At 47.6% G+C, this 21,527-nt stretch overlaps 1 protein-coding gene across 3 annotated transcripts in view; it reads right to left on the bottom strand.

Moving 5' to 3' along the window:
- Window positions 1-14,210, bottom strand: part of LOC126487779 (ATP-binding cassette sub-family C member 12) — a 60,618-nt gene extending 46,408 nt beyond the window's left edge. For 2 of the 3 annotated variants that reach the window (XM_050120784.1, XM_050120783.1), the window contains exons 1-7: window positions 14,092-14,210; window positions 12,047-12,202; window positions 8,813-8,960; window positions 8,295-8,531; window positions 6,319-6,492; window positions 5,737-5,884; window positions 759-907 (exon numbers count right to left, since the gene is read on the bottom strand). In XM_050120784.1, the coding sequence (XP_049976741.1) occupies window positions 759-907; window positions 5,737-5,884; window positions 6,319-6,492; window positions 8,295-8,531; window positions 8,813-8,960; window positions 12,047-12,202; window positions 14,092-14,210 (1,131 nt within the window). Of the gene's footprint in view, window positions 1-758; window positions 908-5,736; window positions 5,885-6,318; window positions 6,493-8,294; window positions 8,532-8,808; window positions 8,961-12,046; window positions 12,203-14,091 lie in introns of all 3 variants that reach the window. The other variant, XM_050120785.1, reaches the window with a different exon arrangement.
- Window positions 14,211-21,527: the final 7,317 nt, after the last annotated feature.

Below are 21,527 nucleotides of genomic sequence, written 5' to 3'. Positions count from 1 at the left end.
ATACCCTAATACCAGGCTCCTTACTGATAATGACACCAAGGCCAGGTGTGGTCAATGGTCTGTCACAAGTCATAGCTGGGAAGTAAGAGGATCAAGTTTAAACAGGATAGACCCAGCTCTCAAGTTCAGAGGAACCTAACTCCAACCTCGGCCAAATTCCTTTGATTTCTCCCTACCAAAGAACAATCTGATGTTCCCTGTTTATAGCACATACCACAGGAGGAAAAACAACCAAGTACTCACTAGGCTCCCTGGGCGGGGTGGGGTGGGAGAGCCAAAAACTGTGTTTCACTGTTAACAGCCACCCCTGCTCTGCCTGGACAGAGTAAGTTCCAAGGAAGGTTCTCCTGAGCGCACTGTCAGCCTAAGCTCTCGTCCGCAAACTGGATGCGAGTCTGAGGTGTAAGTTACAGGGCTTCCCTATAACGCACAGGAACCGGACTCAAACCCTAGCACTGACAACCAGGTCTGCGTTGACTGAATTAGTCCAGTGAAATCCTGGCATGGTTTTGTATGTGACAACTGGGAGCTGTAATGCCACGCATGACCAAGTTGGAAAGGGGCTTCTCACCTGGGCCTTGCCAAGGATAGGGGTGAGTTTGGGAGTTGTGGTTTCGGGGAGCTGGCTTTGTAGAACACGACCCTCAGCTGAGACTGAGCTGTCTGGAAGCAGAGCATCTGCGGGGGGGGGGGGGGGGGGGGGGGGGGGGGGGGGGGGGGGGGCACTTCTAACGTGACGGCCTAGAGGGAGCTCTTACCACAGGGGCAGTGAGCGTGCGCTTCAGGAAGATGTGGCAGGTGAAGGTCGACACGATGGCAATGGTGGACACGATGGGAGCCAGGGCCGAGTTTCCACTTTGCACATAGCCAGCCTTTTTCAGTAAATTTTTCTCTCTCTTTCTTATATCTGCAAAAGAGAAGGCAATCGGGGGTGATTTTATTTCGCATGCCAAATCCTAACATTAAGAAATGCATCCCTCCCAGGCTGGGGAAAAGGCTCAGCAGGCAAAAATGTGTTGCCACATGAGTGTTATGACCAGAATTTGGGTCCTGAGATCCCACCTAAAATCTGTACAGGAAGAGTTACTGAGCTAGACTGGAATCGTAGGTTCCAGGTTCAGTGAGAGACCCTGCCTCTATGGATATGGTGACGAGAGATCAAGGAAGACATCGTCAAATGTCAGCTTCAGGCTTCCACATACATGCACTCATACATACAGAAGCATGCATACATATTGCAAACTACACACACACACACACACACACAAGCAAAAAGAAAGATATGCAGGCTTGAATGAGAAAGGCCCCTATACGTGTGTATGCTTGAATGCTTGGTCCCAGTTAGCAGAACTGTTTGAGAAGGATTAGGAGGTGTGGCCTTGCTGGAGTNGGGGGGGGGGGGGGGGGGGGGGGGGGGGGGGGGAGGCTTATTGAAGAAGGTGTGTCACTGCAGCTTGGCTTTGAGGTTTCAAAAACTCATGCCAGGCCCAGTCTTGTCCATCCCCTCCCTGCCACCCACAGATCAGGATGTAAACTCTCAGCTACTGCCCCAGCACCATACCTGCCTACCTGCCACGATTCTCCCAGCCATAACGATAGCGGACTAACACTTTGAAACTGTAAACAAGTTCCTAGTTAAATTATCTCTCCTAAGAGCTGCCTTAGCAGCAATAGAATAGTTAACAATACAATGAAAAGACACAAATTATTTCTGCCTGATTCTCCTCCAAATGAGGGTGAGATGAAAAATGTCAAAACCCCAGGACATAAACCAAGAAGCAGCAGCAGGCTCTCAGCGCTCCTGCAAGCTGATGGTTTCCAAGGTCCCTCCCTCCATAGACTGAGCCATAAACCAGATCCTACAGGGGTCAGACCAGGACTACACAAGACAAGAGTGAGCATAGCTGAGCCCAGGGCAAGAGCATAGAGCATGAAGAAGGAAAGGCTGTCTGGACCCAGGGAGCCTCACACGCTGGCGCTTCAACTGTCCAGACTCCATGCTTGAATTTTTATATGCTAGCTCCCTAAGTTTAGATGCAGGGAAGGAGCTGAAAAGGATGTTTGTAAGTATTGCAGAGTCACAGGCACCTCTAGTCGCCTAGAGACATCCAAGGTGGGGCCCCTGCCAGGTGTCCCAGGACTCTGCACTACTCCCCTGGGTTTTATGGGAATCAACCTAATGCTAGGCAAAAGCACTTTCACACAAGCGCTGTTGGCCACCACGTATTGTCCTTAACTCACCAGGTCCCAAATTCTTCTAACTAGTAGGACAAGGAGAAGCCAGTTCTGGACACAACAGGACCTGCTCAGCAGGGGAAGTTGTTTTCTGTTTCAGGATTGAATCCGGGGCTCTACTGTTCAGGGGCCTTTTACCTCAAGAACCCACAGCATTTGCACCTTGGCTTCTACCAAGGGGCTTCCCATCAGCCTTCACTGCCAAGCTTCTCTCGGGTCATTGGAGGTACTCTCCCCACTTTACCTTACGGAATGGTCTGTCAACCATATTTTCAACCATTCGGGAGTTGCATTTGGTGTCTACTATATGACAGGTGCTATGCCTTGGGCTGGGGACACAGAGGAAGCAGAGTCACAGCCCTCTCCCAGTGAGGAAGATGAGCAATAAGGAAAAATAGAAGTAAATGCGTACAATTCCACCATTTGGGAAGCTGAGGTAAAAGGATCTGGGCATGGAGGCAGCCCTAAAACACTGTTGCAAAAGGAAAACAATGGTGATAATAAAACCAAAGTGTGTCCGGTGACCAGAAAGAAATAACCAGAGCTAAGTGATGATAAAGAGACACTGGCAGGGTGTGAACATGCTTTGGAACCCTGGTCCAGGTGGTCTCTGGAAGCCAGCAATTGGGGGGAGACCCAAGGTCAACACAAAGCCTAAAGGAACACCTAACAGAGGAAATGGCAGGGCAAGGAGCCGGAAACATGAAGGAGTATGACATGCTGCTCCTGAGACAAACAGAGGTCCTCATGACTGGAGTAAAGTCACCAAAGGTAACAGGAAAATGAGGTCCCCAGATGCCAGATCTACTAAGCCAAGGAAGGAGTTGGATTTCACTAGAAGGATCTAAATTTGAATGATCTGAGTAAGTTAAGAAATCACCAAGGAATTTTAGCAGGGGAGAGGTAGTGACTGGTACTTTAAAATGTCACTCTGGAGCAAGAGGGGTGGCTTCTGGGAAGTGAGAGGTGGCTGCTGGGTGGCTTCTGAGTGGCTGCTGGGGGCGAGAGGTGGGCTGCTGCTGCTGCAGCTTCGGCTGCTGCTGCAGCTTCTGCATGACCTCTGAGGGGAGACTGGCTTGGCCCAGGACAGTCGTGCAATGGAGAGAAGCGGATGGGTGCTGGGTACGTCTGGAGCCAACAAACATGGGGCTATTTTCGAGCTAAGCTCTGCACTTCCCCCTGAACCTTAACCGTGGAAACCCCTTTCCCAGCCATTTGGGCAGCTCCAGGGGTCTGCAAATGGTGGGAATTTGATCTATAGTCATTGAACCACTCTGACTTGAGCTACACTGAAGTGGGTTACGTTGAATTAAGTCCAATGGAATCAGAATGAAATGAAATGAAATGAAATTGAATTAAATTTAGAGTGTGAAGGAAATATTTCTGCATCTTCAAAGAAGGACTATTGAGTGGCTGATGTTCCAGCCAGGGGATGTCCATCAACGAGGGACAGGTTTTCTCCTGTCTTAGGGGCAAGGTTTGTTTATTTGACATTATCTCTGGGGGTTGTTTTGTTTTGCTTTGCTTTGCTCAGGGTGAAGGGACCCAGTGTCTCACTGTGCGGTCCAAGCCACTACAGGCCTTTCAATCCTCCTGCCTCGTCTCCTGAGAACTGAAGTATAGGCCTGCACCACCACACGGGCCGAAGCAGGTTTTCCAGAATCAGTCTCCAAAACACAAGTACAGCTTCACCCCAATTTTATGCTAATGCCTAGACACAAGGGCAGATCCTAGAGCTGAAGGGAACAGTGACTCTGGCCCTGGAGTGACCCCACCTGAAGTCACATCGGCAACTCTGTAATTGTCCCTGCAGTCAAGGTGTACACTTAGTGGTACAACCTCTGCAGCTGCTGAAGGACAACCAGGAGATGGCCTCCTGCCTCCTCACAGAGAAGGTTGGGGATTGCCTGCTACACAGCCTGGCTGCTCTTCTCGAGGGGTCCAGTGCATCTTGGAGCTGGGTATTTTGGGGGTCTGTGTCGGATAGGGAAGGACACTTGTGATGGACCAGCCCGGAGGGTATCGGCTTCAAAGCAAAGTACACATGCAGGAGGGCGTGTGAGAGGAGGAGTGGCAGGCCTGGACAGCCCCACCCTGTGTGAACGTCACTCAAGAGACCTTCTATCCCCTGCTAACTCTCCTGAGGGGCTACCCTGTCCCCACCTTAGGGGAGCCTGTCTGACCTTCCATGGACCTCCAGGGTCTACAGGGAAGGGAGAATCCTGGGTTCCACCTGAGAGCCAGAAAAGCTATGCTTCCGTTAGAAGAAATCTGGAGTCCCTGGGTCTTTGGAGTGTGCGGAGGGAAACTGCTTGAGGCAAAGGCCATAAACCTGGCAGCTCTCCAGTGCCCTCTCGGGAGCCCTTCCAGTGGGTTCTCCAGCCTGGCTTGGGGTGGGACTGAGTGACAGGAGGAAGGGAAGAAGGGCATAGACTCTCCCAAGCTCTGCCCTAAGTAAAACAATGCTGGGGAGGGAAAATTTACATTTAGATTTGTCTGAAAAAAGCTTAATATTACCTGGAAAAAAAATCTACAAAGGCATCCTCATAGCTGCTCAAGAAGCACTGTGTCAGTGGGCCTTTTAAGGACAAAAAGTCACTGGGATCAAGGAGACATGGTGTGGGGGGTGTATGTGTGTGTGGTGTGTGTGTATGTGGTAATGTGTGTATGTGTGTGGTGTGTATATGTGTGTGTGGTATGTATGTGAGTGTGGTGTGTGAGGGGTGTAGTGTGTGTATATTTGTGTGTGATCTGTGATTTGTGTGTGGTGTGGGGGTGTGTGTATGTGTGGTAATGTGTGATGTGTGTGTATGTGAGTGTGGTGTGTAAGAAATGTAGTTGTGTATATTTGTGTGTGGTGTGTGATTTGTGTGGTATGTGTGGTGTGTGTGTATGAGGGGTGTAGTGTGTGTATATTTGTGTGTGGTGTGTGAGGGGTGTAGTGTGTGTATATTTGTGTGTGGTGTGGGGGTGTATGTGTGGTGTGTGTATGTGGTAATGTGTGTATGTGGGGGGGGTGTTTGTGTGTGGTGGTATGTGTATATGTGTGTGTGTGGTGTGTGTATATGTGTGTGTGCTGTGTGAGGGGTGTAGTGTGTGTATATTTGTGTGTGGTGTGTGATTTGTGTGATGTGTGATGTGTGTGGGGGGGGTGTTGTGTAAACATCTTCTAAGTCAAGGAAATAGCCTGACACAGCTCCTTTACGGCTCCAATATGTTTGTGGATTATTTTTGTAAGGGGAACTGGCCAGCACTACACTTCCTGTGCCCTAGAAAACGTGAAACCATATGCTGCTCACCCTTGGGTTCATTAGAACAGATGTCTGGGTCTATTAAAAAATTGCTACAATCCTTGAAAATAATCCTCTGACCTACAAGAGTACCTTCAGTGCCCTGCCCCTGCCCCCGGCTGCAATGCCTGGCCCTGCAGAGCCTTAGGAACCCCTTAAAAGAGCACATTCTACCCATGTAAGTGCTTCGTGAAGCAGCTGCTCATCTTACCGTGAATCGTGTTTATAAATGATTTCTCCCAGGCGTACATTTTAATCAGCTTGATGCAGGTCAGAAACTCATTCATCGTCTGAACTCGCTTGTCTGTCACTGAAATTGCGGATCTTCGGAAAGCTGAATTGAGCTTGGCCATAAACATCTGAAATCGAGGTACAAGCAACTGTGTTCAGGGAGAACTGCTGAATTGCAGTTGGCCTAAAAATGCAGGGATCAGAGGATAGCGCCAAGCCAAGCTCTAAGGGGCCTTGGCTGGGAGGCTCAGGCTGGTCCTGCCTCTGCACTGTGGCAGCTGCCTTGGCCTGGAGGAAACCACTGGGCGTCTGTCACGTGATAGAATGAAGGAAAGGAGAATGGGAGCTTTGGCAAACCGCCTGAGCATCCCTTCTCCCCCAGAGCACTTAAATTCAAGTTCTTAGAGAATGACACAGGGCCAGCTGAAGACGAACACCTGTGCTCATGGAGGTGTGGGCTATGGGTGCGTGCTGCAGAAATGAAGCCCTCCACTCAACTCAGCAAAAGCGTGCAGGCCGATTACAAATGCCAAGCATTTTACACTGCACAACCCTGACTTACCTGGATGGGGATGAATATGATATACACGCATATCCCGACAAGAGCTGTGGACCCCAGAATGAAAAAGGCATACACCGCACAAACGACCATTAAGATGGGGATGGTGGCTGGCAAGGGACAAAACAAGGCAGCCTCAAACAAGGAATAACTATCACTTGATAGTATATTGAGCACCTAGAAAGAAAGCACATAGGTTCAGGCTTGGGACCCTTCTGGAAGCTTTCTGATTGGTAGGAGGTGGGGCACATCAAGGGACCAATGAGACGAGTTGTGTGGTCTCACTCTGACATGACTTCAGGTGGCCAGTTTCTTAGAACTGAAGATCCCAGAGAGGAGAACTACAAAGAGATACGATGGGGTTCGGTAGCAAACTGGGCCCTATTTATGTCTTGATTAACACAATTCTGCTTTACTCGAGGTGCCAACATGCCCAACTAAAAGACTACTCCCTGTGGGTATGGTGGCCCATGCACGTGATTCCGGCACCTGGGAGGATCTTGAGTCAGGGCCAGCTTGGTCTCCACAGTGAAATTGTGTCTCCAAACAGTCAAGGAAGAAAAGGGAGAGAGATGAAGGGAGAGGAGGGGAGGAAAAAGAGAGGGAGGAACAGACCTTTCTGCCTCCTTTGTGCAGAGTGTGGCCATGTGACTGTGGGGTTGAAAAGTGACGGATGAGCCAAAGCATAGAACGGGGCCTGGGAAGAGATTTTAAAGGGAGACCTTTGTTTGTGTTTTTCTCTCCCTCCTGCTGACCTTCTGAAAAGGTCAGTGTGGCTGGATTTCTTGCAACCATCCTGAGCCATTAGGAGAGACAAGCAACAAGAAAATGATGAAGGAAGAGGAGGCTCGCAAAGCATCCCCCCATCCCTGAATTGCCTTCTTCTAAACTCCTTTTAGATAAAGTGAGATAAATCCGTTTTTTTTATTTTATTTTATTTTATTTTATTTTATGAAAATGGTCTTGTGTATCCCAGGCCGACCTCAGATTTGCAGTGCAGCTCAGCACGACTTTGAATTTCTGATCCTCCTGCCTCCACCTTCTAACTGCTGGGGTTGCTGGCACAAACCACCACACCTGGTCTGCATGGTGTTGGGGATGGGACCCAGAGCTCTGTACAGCATTCTGCTGAGCCCTGTCCCCAGCCTGGGTTTCATTCCATACAGAATCTACTCATCGGGCGGTGGTGGCGCACGCCTTTAATCCCAGCACTTGGGAGGCAGAGGCAGGCAGATCTCTGTGAGTTCGAGGCCAGCCTGGTCTACAAGAGCTAGTTCCAGGACAGGAACCAAAAGCCACAGAGAAACCCTGTCTCGAAAAATCCAAAAGAACAAAAAAGAATCTACTCATAATTGACATAAGATAATTTGAATACTCTGAAGGAGAAACTGGGAAAGAGAAGCAAGTCCTTTCTCCAAATACCACGTGGGGTTTCCTTGACTAGGGAGTTTTTCTTGAGTAAGCAGCAAGGATTTCATTACTAAAGATTAAGGGCTTGAGGAAAATGTCAACTCTGAAGGACGGTGCACATGGTTCTATGGTATATCTTTGGCACCAGAGATCTTACATAATTGGAATATTTTTTCCAGAAAGGAACAAGTTCTCACTACGTAGCCTCTTCCTCCATCTCCTGAGTACTGGGATTACAGGCATTCACTCTCCTTGGCTTGTCCGGCAGTTTCCCCAAATTCCTATAGTGTGTTCTATAAAGTGTTATTGTCCTCACTGTGATCAAAGGGGTTGAATGGTCTCAACCTCGACCCCTGCGCCAGCTTTCCAAGTTCTGCAGCTCAGATGCGAGCCCTCCTCTGTCTGACATCCTCTTGGGCTTTGAGTCTCCACCTCCTCACTTGGGCAGGTGATGGGCAGGATATGGACAGGCGAAAAGGAGGCAGGTACTCCATCCAGGCAGCAGAGCCCACACAGGAACAGGAACAGGAACAGTGTTTCAGGTGTATGCCCGTTCCAGCCCCACTTACCTCACCTGCAGAGATGTGTGTCAAAGTCTTGAAGGACAGCAGGTTTTCGAAAACCAGCGTGGAGAGGGCCACCTTCAACCGGATCGCTGTGCGGTAATTTATGGCCCAGGCAAGGGCCCAGAAGAGGACTTTGGTAAACTCGGTGACGAAAAGGGCCAGACACAAGCAGATGCCAATCCCGACGTGTCCGGAGGAAATGCTGGTGATGTGCTGAAGGATTTGGTGAATGAGAACTGTCTGTAAAATAGTACCGTGAAGAGAAGGGAGCGCCGCTGGGTGGAGCCCCACACGGGAGCCTCGAACTACAGCAAGCTGACTTTATAGGCAGACTTCCTCATTACTTAAAGCAGTGCTGGCTGCACTTGACAAGGAACTGGCTTTATGAAAACTCGCCCCCAAGGAACACAGAGATAAAGACAAGGCACCAAAGCCACCAGCTCTCAGAGAGAGTGACTAAGGACATGCTTTCCCCCAGCTGGGGACCTGGGAGACAGTTCGGAAGAGCCAGCCCGACTCACCGGCCCTAAAGCTGCCATGATGATACACAAGATGTTGGCCACGACATCCATCAGCACCCGGGTCCTCTGGAATTTCCAGACCACACGGCCCAGAGAGGCCTGCTCCGGCCCCACCCTCTCTATTTCTTCATCCCAAAGGATCTGAAATCTGCAATGAGAGAAAGGGAAGGGGGAAAGGACGGGCGGGCCATGTTGCCTATCGCCTGGGACTGCTTTGATGGGCAAACTCTTGTGAAGGTGCATGGCACAGCCCTTGTCCCGGTACCTGGTGCCTGTGGGCACACAGCCTTCCTTCCTTCTCTTTCTCCTTCTTCGGGGCAGGTAAAGAGTGGACAGAGAAAGGGGGCGATGCCCAGACAGAGCTGCTGATAATATCTGCACTAGGTACCACCCAGGTCTTTCCCTCCTTACTCTGTGGCTACCATATAGTGAAGAAGATGGTAGCCATAGAGAGTTAAAAGTCCTCCTTGGGGAAAACTGACCTTTTAGCAAAGTATGATGTTACATACCTATAATCCAAGTACTCTGGAACCTGAGGCAGGATAATTTGAAGTTTTAAACCAGACTAGGCTATGTAGCAGGACCTTGTCTTGAGGAAACAAAAAGGACTGTCCGTTTCAAAGGTTTGAAAGGAGTCCCACACAACAGGTCTATGGCACATGAGCAAAGGATGCTATGAGGCCCAGCCGAGCAGACGCTTATGGGACTTCACGGGTCTCGGGAGGCACTTAGGTGGCACCATGCTCTAAATGCAAGGAAAGCATCTGCAGGTCTTTAGGTCAATGTGGTGAAATAATGGGCATATTTGACAGATTACTTGGTGGCTGGCAGTGTGATTGACTGTGGGTACTCACAGCAAAAGAAAAGATCACACAGGACATGAGGGGCATCAGGCCAGAGGCACGGTGCTGGCAAGTTAAGGGGACAGGTTGCTAGGGGATGACAACAGGACTTGCTGGCAGATTAGATGTGGGAGGAAAGGAGAATGGGAACCAAGGGTAGAACCCAGTTTCCCAGTCTTAGCGACTATGAGAATGGAGAGGGGGAGAGGAGAGAGCATCATGAGGTTGGGGCTGAGGGTCAAGACTGCAACTTTACACTTGCCTAGCGTGTGTGAAGATCCGTTCAACCCATAGGCAAAGAAAATGCTACATCCATACAAACCCAAAAAAAATACCCTGAACTTTTTTTTTAATTTATTTATTTATTTATTATGTACACAATATTCTGTCTGTCTGTCTGTCTGTCTGCAGGCCAGAAGAGAACACTGGACCTCATTACAGATGGTTATGAGCCACCATGTGGTTGCTGGGAATTGAACTCAGGACCTTTGGAAGAGCAGGTGATACTCTTAACCGCTGAGCCACCTCTCCAGCCCTACCCTGTACTTTAGATATTGAAATTCGTGAGGCCTCCAAGTACTGCTGATACTGGAACTATAGAATTCAGATTCTAGAAGAGAGGCCTGGGGTGAAGTTGGACACATCATTGAGCAGTCAGAATTTATTTGGTGCTTAATCTCCCGGCCTGAGTGAAATCGGCTGAGAAAAAAGCAGCAGTTGATGCTGGGCAGGAAACGATTTAAAAAAAAATCCCTAATGGGAAACACTAGCTGGAAAGCTGGAAGGACAATCCAGCAGCACACAGACACTGGTATGGCCCCTCAGAGCTTTCTAGAAACCTCCTCAAGACTGTAGAGAAAGTATCAGCAGCTGAGATTTCTTCAGGGAAGGGATGATGGGCAGGGCAATTCTTTCCCTAGAAGCAACTTCGAGACGAAAACTTGCGCTCATCCCCTTTATTATATATTCCAGGATGTGTCATACTTTGGACCGTGTGGCCAAAGTTAGGGCAATCTCCAGGACAAAGAAAGGTAGCAGTTTTGAGGACCTTGCCTTGGTCAAGACATTACGGGTCCTCAGCACCAATTTCAATGCAAGTATCAGAGCGACTGAGGCCTGGTTCTAGAGAGATGGTTGCAGCTAAGGGCACCTGTGGCTCTTGCAGAGGACTCAGGTTTGACTCTCAGTATCCGTGTGGCAGCTCACAACAGTTTGTAACCCCACTTCCAGGGGATCTGACACTCCCTTCTGACCTCTCTGGCAGCAAATACGTGTATGGTCCCAATACATACATACAAGCCAAACTCTCATGCACATAAAAAGCAAAGAATGAAGGAGATTGGTGTCTTCGTGCAGACGTGAACAAGTCTTTATAAATTTTCACCTGGAAAGGGCAAGGTGGCAGGCACACAAGTATGTTAAATTTGTTAAGAGATTTATTTGTTTTATGTATGTGGGTGTTTGGTTACTTATATAGCTGCACCCCTGAAGAGGGAATTGGATCCCATACAGTTATAGATAGTTCTGGGTGCTGGGAATCCAATCCTAGGTCTCGGTGTTCTTAAACACTGAGCCATCTCTCCATCCTCAGTTTCTATGTTTTAACTTCAACACAGAAAGCATTGCCTGGATTGGGCATGGTGGTGCATGCCTTTAATCCCACCACTTGGAATGCAGAGGCAAGTGAAGTTCTCTGAGTTCTAGGTCAGCCTGGTCTACAGAGTGAGTCCTAAGCCAGCCAAGACGACACAGTAAGAGCTTGTCTTACAAAAATAAAACAAACAAACAAACAAACAAAACACCATCATGGCCTGTGTGTGGGAAAGCAAACTAGGCATTTTCTGCAAACAATGGCAGAACAGGTTGTGGTTGCAGAGCAGAAAACAATCTGAGCAGGGTCACCAGCATGCTAATGGTGTCAGCCACTGGTAGGGGAACAGGAACATGTTGTAGAATAGTATTACTGCTTAAACATTACTAAACTACAACTCACATCAATTAGTTTGGACCAGTGGTACATTTTCACAAGTCAAAATTGGCTAATATGGGCAGTTTGTAATACAGATATACAATAATGATATTTAAAAAAAATAAAGCCAGAAATGATGCCTAGAGCTGTATGCAGCACCCAAGGCGAGCTCCAGACAGCACAGAGTAAAGCAAGTCCCCAACTAACTGTCCACAGTGCTGCTCCTATAGCCCCCAGCCTCACACTATGGTCCTCTATGTCCTTTCTACCCAGCCACACTTTTCCCAGAGATCGGGCCAAGAAGGGCAAGCAATTCAGCTCACATCTCAATGAGCAGCTACTGAGAAGGTGTCAGTTTCCACAGGGGACACAGAATTCTTGGGACCCCTTGCTTACAATGCCACCCCTTGGGGACCCTCGTACCTCTTGGCGTTGATGTCAGATGCGTCATATGGTGAGAGTGGGGGCAGGGTGTCCACAGTCAGCGTGTGCTTGTAACTCTGAATCATCACAGGTGTGAGCCAGGAAAACGTGGCAAAGGACAGCAGGCCAGCATCATCCACGGGGTTGGGTGCCAACCTAGAGCAAATGGTATTCTCGTGTTCCTGGGTGCCTGGCTCACTGCCCCAATACCCATCACAGTCATGTGTGGACCCTGGGGCTTGCATTCATCACCCCTTTGGGTAGTTCTTGGTCTAGCTTACCACAGCTCAGGAGAACAGATGGTGAAAGCTGTAGAAAGATGCAGGCCAGCCAATATTCAAACTTGAGTAGCATACATTTAAATATATTATCCTGAAATCAAAGGTAACCATGCCCAAACTGAACACTACCTATTTTACTACTTTTGGTTATAATTTTTAATACACTTATTAGATTATATGTCAAAAACTACAGAATGTTGCATTAATTTGCCCGACATCCTGCATGGGGTCCACACTGATTGTTCCAGTTTTAACCAACATGCTGTTGAAGTGAGCATTTCCATCACTGTCCCTATCTTCTTAGGTTTTCCTCCCATTCTTTGGATGGGAATATCCAGGAGTGGGGAGCCACTGTACGTCTCTCCAGCTTCACATGCAGCAATGTCATGTTGGTGACCAGGGTATCACACTCACACAATAAAAAATGAAAAATATGTAGAATAAATATGGACTGGTGGGACAGTTTGCTAAGAATAAAGGCTGAGCTGCCAGAGCCATCAAAACCTGAGTGGCCAGTGCTTCCACCTGGAGCCAGGGATGCCATTACGGCCAAATTGCTGCCAAAGGCCATTCATGTCTGGATCCATAGTCTAGCTGCAGCTGAGGGCTGTGTTGATGTCTGTGGCCCATGTCACCTCAGGGGCCATAGGAACCATGCATGATGAAATCAGAGGGACATACTGAACAGGCCCCCACCCTTCACTGGCCCAGAGAAAGCTGGTCATGCCTCTCGCTGGACACCATCGCAAGAGAGCTGGCCCTGACCTTCATGGGAAAGCTGATCCCTCCTCTGGGGAGAGATGGTCCCACCCCACAGATCACAGAGAACCAACCATGATGGCATGGGCATAGGAGAGCTGGTTCTACCCCTCACTTGAGGTGGGTGGCTCCAGTGGCCAGGGCTGACCAGCTAGGCAACCACCCAGGCCCACAGCCAGGCCTGGGGTTGACCCACCCTAACATCTACCCCATCTAGGACCTGCTGGAGCTCCTGAAGGGACTGGTCCTGTGGAAAAATACTAACAGGGCCTCCATGACTCAGGGAGGCCGCAGGTTATCCATAAGATTCCAGGTGAGGACCCAGTAATGATGGTGCACCAGAAACCAGGGGCCTTGAACCAGACCAGGGACTCATTGCAATGAGCATTGCTCATAAAGGTGACTGGACAAAAGGGTGTACTATGTGGCACACCACTCCCAATGCCACCAGGATAAATGAAGAGGCGTTGGAGAAGCAGGAAAGGAGAAATGAAGAGATTGATGGTTTTTGTTTTCGTTTGAGTTGTTCTTGCTTTTGTTGATTTGTTTGTTTTGCTTTTTTAAAAATTTCTTTTGAGGGCTGGAGAGATGGCTCAGCGGTTAAGACCACCTCTGCTCATCCAGAGGACTCGGGTTCAATTCCCAGCACCCAGATGGCAACTCACAAGGGAAGAAAGGAAGGAAGGAAAGAGGAAGGAAGGAAGGAAGGAAGGAAGGAAGGAAGGAAGGAAGGAAGGAAGGAAGGAAGGAAGGAAGGAAGGAAGGGCAAAGATAAAACTGAATGAAAAGTTTATAAACTTTGTGGGCCATCTCAGCATAGGAAAAGCTCCTCTAACATGGTCTGTCTTCGTCTCTCCAACCACAGGAAGAGGATAGAAGTTAGTGACCCAGAAGTGAGCAGCTGTGTGGCTGACTGGGTGAATAAAGGACAGACGGGAGGGCACATGGAAAGCAGAGGTTGGGACCCCTGGGGCCCTGCCCACCTCCATCCCCCTCCTGCCTCACCTTGCACGGGGCCGCACTGGGATCATGGTTTTCAGGCTGGGATCATATCTCTCAGAAAAGGATCTCCGCTGGCCTCGCCGATCCAGGTCTGAGATGAGGTAGGGGCCTTCACCCACCATCCTGATGGCGTTCGGGAGCCCTAGACTCTTGGCTTTGGGACAGTTTCACTCTGCGAACAAAGATGGAGAAAAGTGTACTGAGAAATGGGGATATTGAGGGTAGAGCCAAAAATCACTGTTGGGCCCAGACCTCTTCGCTTGCTTTGAGCCTCGGATGTGCTTTTGCCCACTAGTCTCAGTATCTAGAAAGGACTGTGCTTGACTACTAATGCCCCTTAACTTACATTTTGAGTAAGCGTATCTCATTCCTCTTCTGTTCCCATCTTGAGTTAGCTGGGAGCCATAGATTCTCCTGTGAAGTTTCAATAAGGGTCAACCATGGGCAAGGCTGGTTCTCAGCCCAGCAAGGCAGCCTCAAAAAAAAATACATATATTTTGTTTTGCCTTTTCAGTGTGGGTGACTTCTGTCACACATGTGTACCTTCATTTGTCCAGATCCTTCCAGGAGCTCAAACATCCACATCACCTCCACCCAGTGGGCAAAAGAACTTCGTCAAGGCCACGCCTCAGGACCAGCCGTGACTTGGCAAGTCCGTGTTTCCATAGATTCCATAGACAATGCCACCAGTAAAAACCCAGAACCCAGGGCAAGAGACATCATTCTGTCTGCCAGGCCTACAGATCAACGGCCCCATGTGTGGCGTTCCCACAGCAGGTTCTTCTTATTTTAAGGTCTGGTCCTTTTCTGGAGCCTACCCCTGTGCTTTCCCGAGTTACCATGGCACCCCTCTCCCCAGGTACAAGAATAATGTTCCTTTATTGCTAAGCTGTGTTGAAGTGATTTCTGTCTCTCTTTAGTAGAGGCCATATCCATATTGTTATGTATACACAGTGCTCTGTTTCCTGTGAGTTCTCTCTGGAAGTTCTCACGGTTAGCAAGAGGGATGAAAACAATTCTCATTGAGGCACTGATGACTGATAAACCACAGAACGGTCCACACTGGAAGCGGCTCTTATGTGGACTCAGATCCCTCACTATCATGAAGAGGAAACTGAGGCTAGGAAAAGGGAAGGACTTCCTTACTCGGAAGATGGTAGTCTCATCTGTGGCAGATCCAAACTTGGGGAAACTGGAGCTTCCTCCTCTTTCCCAGGGATCCTTGGGAAAACTCCTTGCACGTCCTATATTAAAGAGGCATGCCTCTGGAATGAGATGCCTTTCTCTCCCCTCCCAACAAAATCCAAAAACAAAAACTCCTTTACTGAAACAGGAAGAATCTTCCCCAGTAGAAGCTGAAACATGAAACCGGATGGGAGAGGCACGTGTTTTATGTGCAGTAGATCTGCTCAAAGTCTTTTCATTCGGTTAATGAATATTAATGACCAGAATACCACAGACACAGCTCTAGAATCCTAATTCAATCGGAAAATAGAAATTTCCAAAGTTGCTAATCCTTTTACTGATGTGGGCCCTGCTCTCTCCATAAATACAATCTCACACTCCTCTCCAGCCAGGCTTAATGTATTAATGTCCCCTGAACAGAATGCCAATCCCTCCTGCTGTTGCTGGGTCTTCACGCACACAGCTGGAGCAAGCTGGCCCCTCCTTCACTTGCCCAGTTCCTGTTCAGACTCTGAGTCTCAAATCATACCTCTCCTTGGCTGAGAAAATTTCCTTTCTACACAAACGACTGAGGATTTCATGTCTCTCTCGCTAACAGCCCTACTTTAACCCTTAGCCCCGCCCCGTATACACTACCTATTTGGTGCATACGTGTCAGCTGGGATTGAGAGTGACAAGTACCTGAGAAGGCTGAAACAGAAATGCTCCCCTCGAAGAAAGAAGAAACGAGCACACAACAGCACCATTATACTACAAATCACAGGACAGCATACGTTCTAGAAAAAGACACCAAAGTGAGGGGGGCGGGGGAGGAGTGAACATTAAATAGCAGAAGATCCCACAAACGCCTAAAAAGCAGACATTAAGGAATAGAAAAATGTTAAAAACAAAACAACAGCAACCATAAGAAATAAATGGAAGACAAAAAGCAAGCTAATGGACTTAAACTGAATCAGCAATAATTACATTAGATATACATGAGCTAAGCATTTCAACGTTTCAAAACAGAGATTGTCAGACAGTAGAAAAACAAGATTCCATGGCATGCTGTCTACAAGAGACACGTTTTAAATCTGAAGGTATAACTAGTCGTGGCGGTAAATGCCTGCAAGTGCAGCTATTCAGAAGGTGGGGGGAGAGGGATCATAGAGTCAAGTCCTCCCTGGTCAATTTCGCATAACCCTATCTCATAGTAAAAATAACAACATCAGCAAAGAAATGGACCTAGCGCTCAGTGTTAGAGGTTCGTGCCACGCCCTAAGTTAATCCAAAGTACCGCTGATATAAACAAAGACATAGGCAAAGTGACTAGGAGAGGAAAACCCCAATGGTAAGGCATAAGTATAGAGAAAGACATGTATGGGCTTTGGAGAGGGACGTGTTTCTTTTGTTGTTGTTGTTTTGTTTTGTTTTTGTTTTTCGAGACAGGGTTTCTCTGTAGCTTTGGAGCCTGTCCTGGAACTCCCGTTGTAGACCAGGCTGGCCTCGAACTCACAAAGATTCGCCTGCCTCTGCCTCCCGAGTGCTGGGATTAAAGGCGTGCGCCACCACCGCCTGGCAGGACGTGTTTCTTTCTCTTTTTTTATAAATATTTATTTATTATTTATACAGTTAGCCAGAAGAGGGTACCAGACCTCATTACAGATGGCTGTGGGCCACCATGTGGTTGCTGGGAATTGAACTCAGGACCTTTGGAAGAGCAGGCAATGCTCTTAACTGCTGAGCCATCTCTCCAGCCCCCGGGATGTGTTTCTTAAAGCAAATTTAAAACATAATTAAAGTCTTGACTAAGGCCACCACACTGAAATCTCAAACTTGTCAATCAGTTTAGCCATCAGAGAAATGCAAATCAAAACAACTCTGAGATTCCATCTTACACCTGTAAGAATGGCCAAGATCAAAAACACGAATGACAACTTATGCTGGAGAGGATGTAGGGTAAAGGGAAATACTCCTGCATTGCTGGTGGGAATGCAAGCTGTTACAACCCCTTTGGATATCAGTATGGCAATTTCTCAGAAAATTAGGAAACAACCTTCCTCAAGACCCAGTAATAACACTTTTGGGTATATATCCAAATGATGATCAATCATACCACAAGGACATGTGCTCAACTATGTTCATAGCAGCATTGTTTGTCATAGCCAGAACCTAGAAACAACCTAAATGCCCGTCGACCAAAGAATAGATAAGGAAAATGTGGTACATTTACACAATTGAGTCTACACAGCAGAAAAAAAATGACATCTTGAAATTTGCAGGCAAATGGATGGAGCTAGAAAACATCATTTTGAGTGAGGTATCTCAGACCCAGAAAGATAAATATCATATGTACTTACTCATTAGTGGCTTTTAGACATGAAGAAAAGAAAAACCAGTTTCTACACTTCACAATCCCAGAGAACCTAAACACCTAAGAGAGGTATACAGGATCTTATCTACATGGAAAGTAGGAAAAAAAAAAAAAAAAACAGGATCTCCTGATTAAATTTTGAGTTTGGGAACCATGGGAGAGAGTAGAAGGGAAGGGAGCAAAGAAAAACATATAGCTCAATAAAACAATTTTAAAAGCCTTGTAAAAATACAATATACCTAAAGAAAAGGGGAAAAAAAAGACCACCAATGCCAGCCCATACTACTATATCCAGCAAAACCATCAATCACAACTATTGAGGAAACAAAAACATTGCACAATAAAATGAAGTCTAACTGATTTCTGTAAGTCCAGGTCTAAGAAGGCACTAGAAGGAACAATTTAGTCCAAAGATGTTGACCAAGAAAATAATAGTCACAGAACAGTAAATCATCAAAATCCACATCACAGCAACAAATTAGCAGGAATCAACGCACACTGTTCATTAACAACACTCTACATTAATAACCTCATATCCCCAATAAAAAGGCACAGACTAGCAGATTGGATTAGAAACCAGTGTCCACCTTTCTGCTGCTTCCAAGAAACACATCTCATATTCGGATAGGCATTTCCTTGATACAAGCTAGAATATCTGCAAAGAAGAATCGCAGTTGAGCAAAGGCCTCCATCATTCTGCTTGCAGGCAAGTCTGCGGTGCATTTTTTTTTTAAATTAATGATTGATGTGGGAGAACCCAGCTCGCTGTGAGCAGTGTCATCCCCGGGCTGGTGTTCCTGGATGTGTAAGAAAATGAGATGAGCAAGTCACGCAGAGCAGTGCAGTGCACCTTGTTCCTCCACAGCCCCGGCTTCAGTTCCTGCCTCCAGGTTCCTGGGGTGACTTCCCGTGTTGATTTCTCTTCACGATGGACTGTGTTGTGGAGGCAAAAGTTTAAGTAAGCCCTTTCCTCCCCAGGCTGCCTTTTCTCTTGGTGTTTCATCCCAGCAAAATAAACCCTTACTAAGACAAAAATCATATAAAAAAAACTTGTCAATCAGAAGGTATTCTTAAATAAAATATAAAGCAATGTGCTGATGTAAATACAATCCTTTAACCGTAAAGAATTAGTGTGTGCAATCTATAACAGTTTTCAATCCGCCAATAATGAATAAATACTCAGTTTGGAAGTTAAACAAAAGATGTAGCTAAGCAATTGACAGGGGAGCTCACGGAGCACACGAAGCCGGGTGTGGTGGCACACAGCTACGGTCCCAGCACCGAGAGGACAAGTCGGGAGTGAGTTTAATAGTAAGAGCCTGTCACAACAAAACAACGATGCTTTTTTAAACCCACAGGAAAATATGCTCAGCCTCTATCTAAGTCACAGTGATGTCATCAAACCACAATAACCTCTCCCTCGGATTCTTCAAATAGGTGATATTATAAAGCCTGGAAGTTGTAGGTGTTGGCACAGCTAAAGAGCACAGCCACTCTTAAATCCTGTTGGTGAGGAAGTAAGTTGTGCCAATAATTTATAAATCATGTGTCATCATCTGGTCAAGTTCAAGATTCTCTTATCAGCATAGACAGCAATCAGGCAGGCACATGGCAGACGATGCGGTCTCCATGCTTAAGCAACTGCGCATAAAGTAGCCCAAAGTTTGCGAGCTCGTTTTCACTCCCCTCTCAGATTCTCTCCGGCCTCCGTTTTCTTCCTTCTCTCGTGCTTATTGGTATGAAGACCAGAATACAACATAAAGCACACACACCAGCAAACAGCCCACAGACGATGGAATCTCATGAAAACATGCTTTAGAGACGTCCCCAAGAATGTGTCTAGTGACTGTTTGCCCTCTCTTCAACACGCACAGTCAGGAAAACGGCTTGACAAACTGTATACTACCAACACGGTGTGTTACCATTTACAACTAAGGGCAAGTGAGCAAGGCCCTCATATCAGCCTATGTGCCTGGCACGTGCCATAAGCAGGGTGGGGCGGTAAGGAACAAGACAAAGGAAACATAACAGTCTGAGCAAGCGAGTTAGCGAGCTGACCAGTGTTAAAGGTCTGAGACTTGTTCCTACTCTGCAGACCGTCGAGGGGAGGGTGTCAGGGCCCCTGAGCAAAGGTCACAGGAAGGTTTTCCTACAAAGCTTCCCTGGTGCTTGTCAGAAATCCTTTCTCAGCCTTCTCTACTGAAGGCTCCGTCTCTGTAGCCCTCTCCTGACTTTTCTGCATTCCCTGCAAGCCTCTCACCTTGGTCTCTCAGCCTAAATGCGATTCAGCTGCAACCATCAAGGGAAGCAGAGCCCCGGGCCTGGCTCAGTTGCTGTTCTCAGTCTTGCTCCTGCGGCCATGCCCTGGCTGCTGCCACAGCATGAGTGATAATCACACTGGGGTCCCTGACCTGCTACCTCCATGGCCTCTCTCTGGCTGGGGGCCTTTTCCACGTCCACTCCCTGCTCACTATGACCGGCTCAGAGGGAGGAGAGCAAGTCAGGTAAAGAAGACAAGGGAGCTCAGGAGTACTACAGAATCTAGAAAATGAAAGAACCAAGAAGACTCAGCGCAGCAAAGAGCCTCTGTGCGCGAGCCTCCCCCTGGCCAAGACAACACTCTTCAGCCAGCCTGGCCACAGGCTCCAGTCATTGCTCAACACAGCCCTCACGTTGCGTTTATGTAGAAAATGTATAATCTCATCTAAAGGGAAGCCCAGGCACACAGGAGCTCTCTGCAAAATAGCCTGAGCTCTTGAGAACCTTAGCATCATGGAAGACAAAGAAAGCAAGGAAATGTTCCTGCTTTAGAGGAAACCAAAGACAGGACAGCTAAAAGCAATGAACAACAGTCCTGTGTGTTATGCTGAACAAGAAAAAAAAAAAAAAACAAATTAAAGGCCATGAACGGAACAACCAGAGAAGCTTGCGTGGGGGCTGTGGGTTGTGCAGCAGTAAAGTCCAATGTCCTGCTTCTGATTGCTGAATGACTGAAGATACTTATCCTTTTGATGATTCTGGTTATATAAGAATCCACGTTCCTGAGAAATAAGCAATCAGAGGAAGTGCAGCAAATTATCTGAGACTTTCAAATGTGTCAATAAAAATAGTAAGAGTCAAGCATGGGGACGCACACCTGCAGCTGAAGCCCAGAGCTCGGGCCCAGGGGTCTGGAGGTCACAGACGGTGCTAATAAATAATGCATGCAGAGAATATTAAAGTCATCCCCGCAGCTTGTTATTTTGTCTGAGTATAGATGAAATTTCTTATCATTATTCTTTCCACCTTTCTGTGCATTTGAAATCATTTAAAAATGATAAGTTAGACATTTGAAGAAGAAAGAACCCTACAGGGAATGTGTTGTTTTCCTTCTGTAAACCGATTGCCATTTCCCTGTGATCCCTGCTTGAGTCCCGGGGACCAGAGAGAACACACACATGCCTCTGCCATTTGAAGGCAACCACCGTGTTTCGCTTTAGCTCGCAGCCAGCCTCCAGCCTCTATTCCTTCCTTGTCCGGTCTCAGCTTCTGTTACTCCGCCCTGACAAACCCAATCTGCCTTCTATGTGACTTCTGGTCTCTTGTTCACCTCTTAAGTGGTGAAGGATCCTGTCAACAGCTTCTCGAAGTTGTCAAATAGCCCAAGATTCCCCGCACACACACACAAAAAAAAAAAAAAAAAAAAAAAAAAGCCAGCCTCCATGCTGGTCAGCACAGAAGGCCGTACCTAGGAAGCTGGTGCTGGGAGCTGATTTCCTTCCACACTCCACAGGGACTGCCGAGCAGAGACGTCCTAAGATGGTGTGGAAGCTCTGCAGCTGGATCGGCATTTTACTAAAATTGGCAGCTGAACCGGGGTGGGGTGGAGTGAGACTCTTTAAATCAGGAAGTATGCTTTGGG

The sequence above is a fragment of the Alexandromys fortis genome, unplaced genomic scaffold, assembly GCF_014885135.2.
Source record: "Alexandromys fortis isolate MF-2015 unplaced genomic scaffold, M_Fortis_MF-2015_v1.1 scaffold_186, whole genome shotgun sequence".
Classification (NCBI taxonomy): Eukaryota; Metazoa; Chordata; class Mammalia; order Rodentia; family Cricetidae; genus Alexandromys; species Alexandromys fortis.
This window is presented reverse-complemented; position numbering and strand designations above follow the sequence as displayed.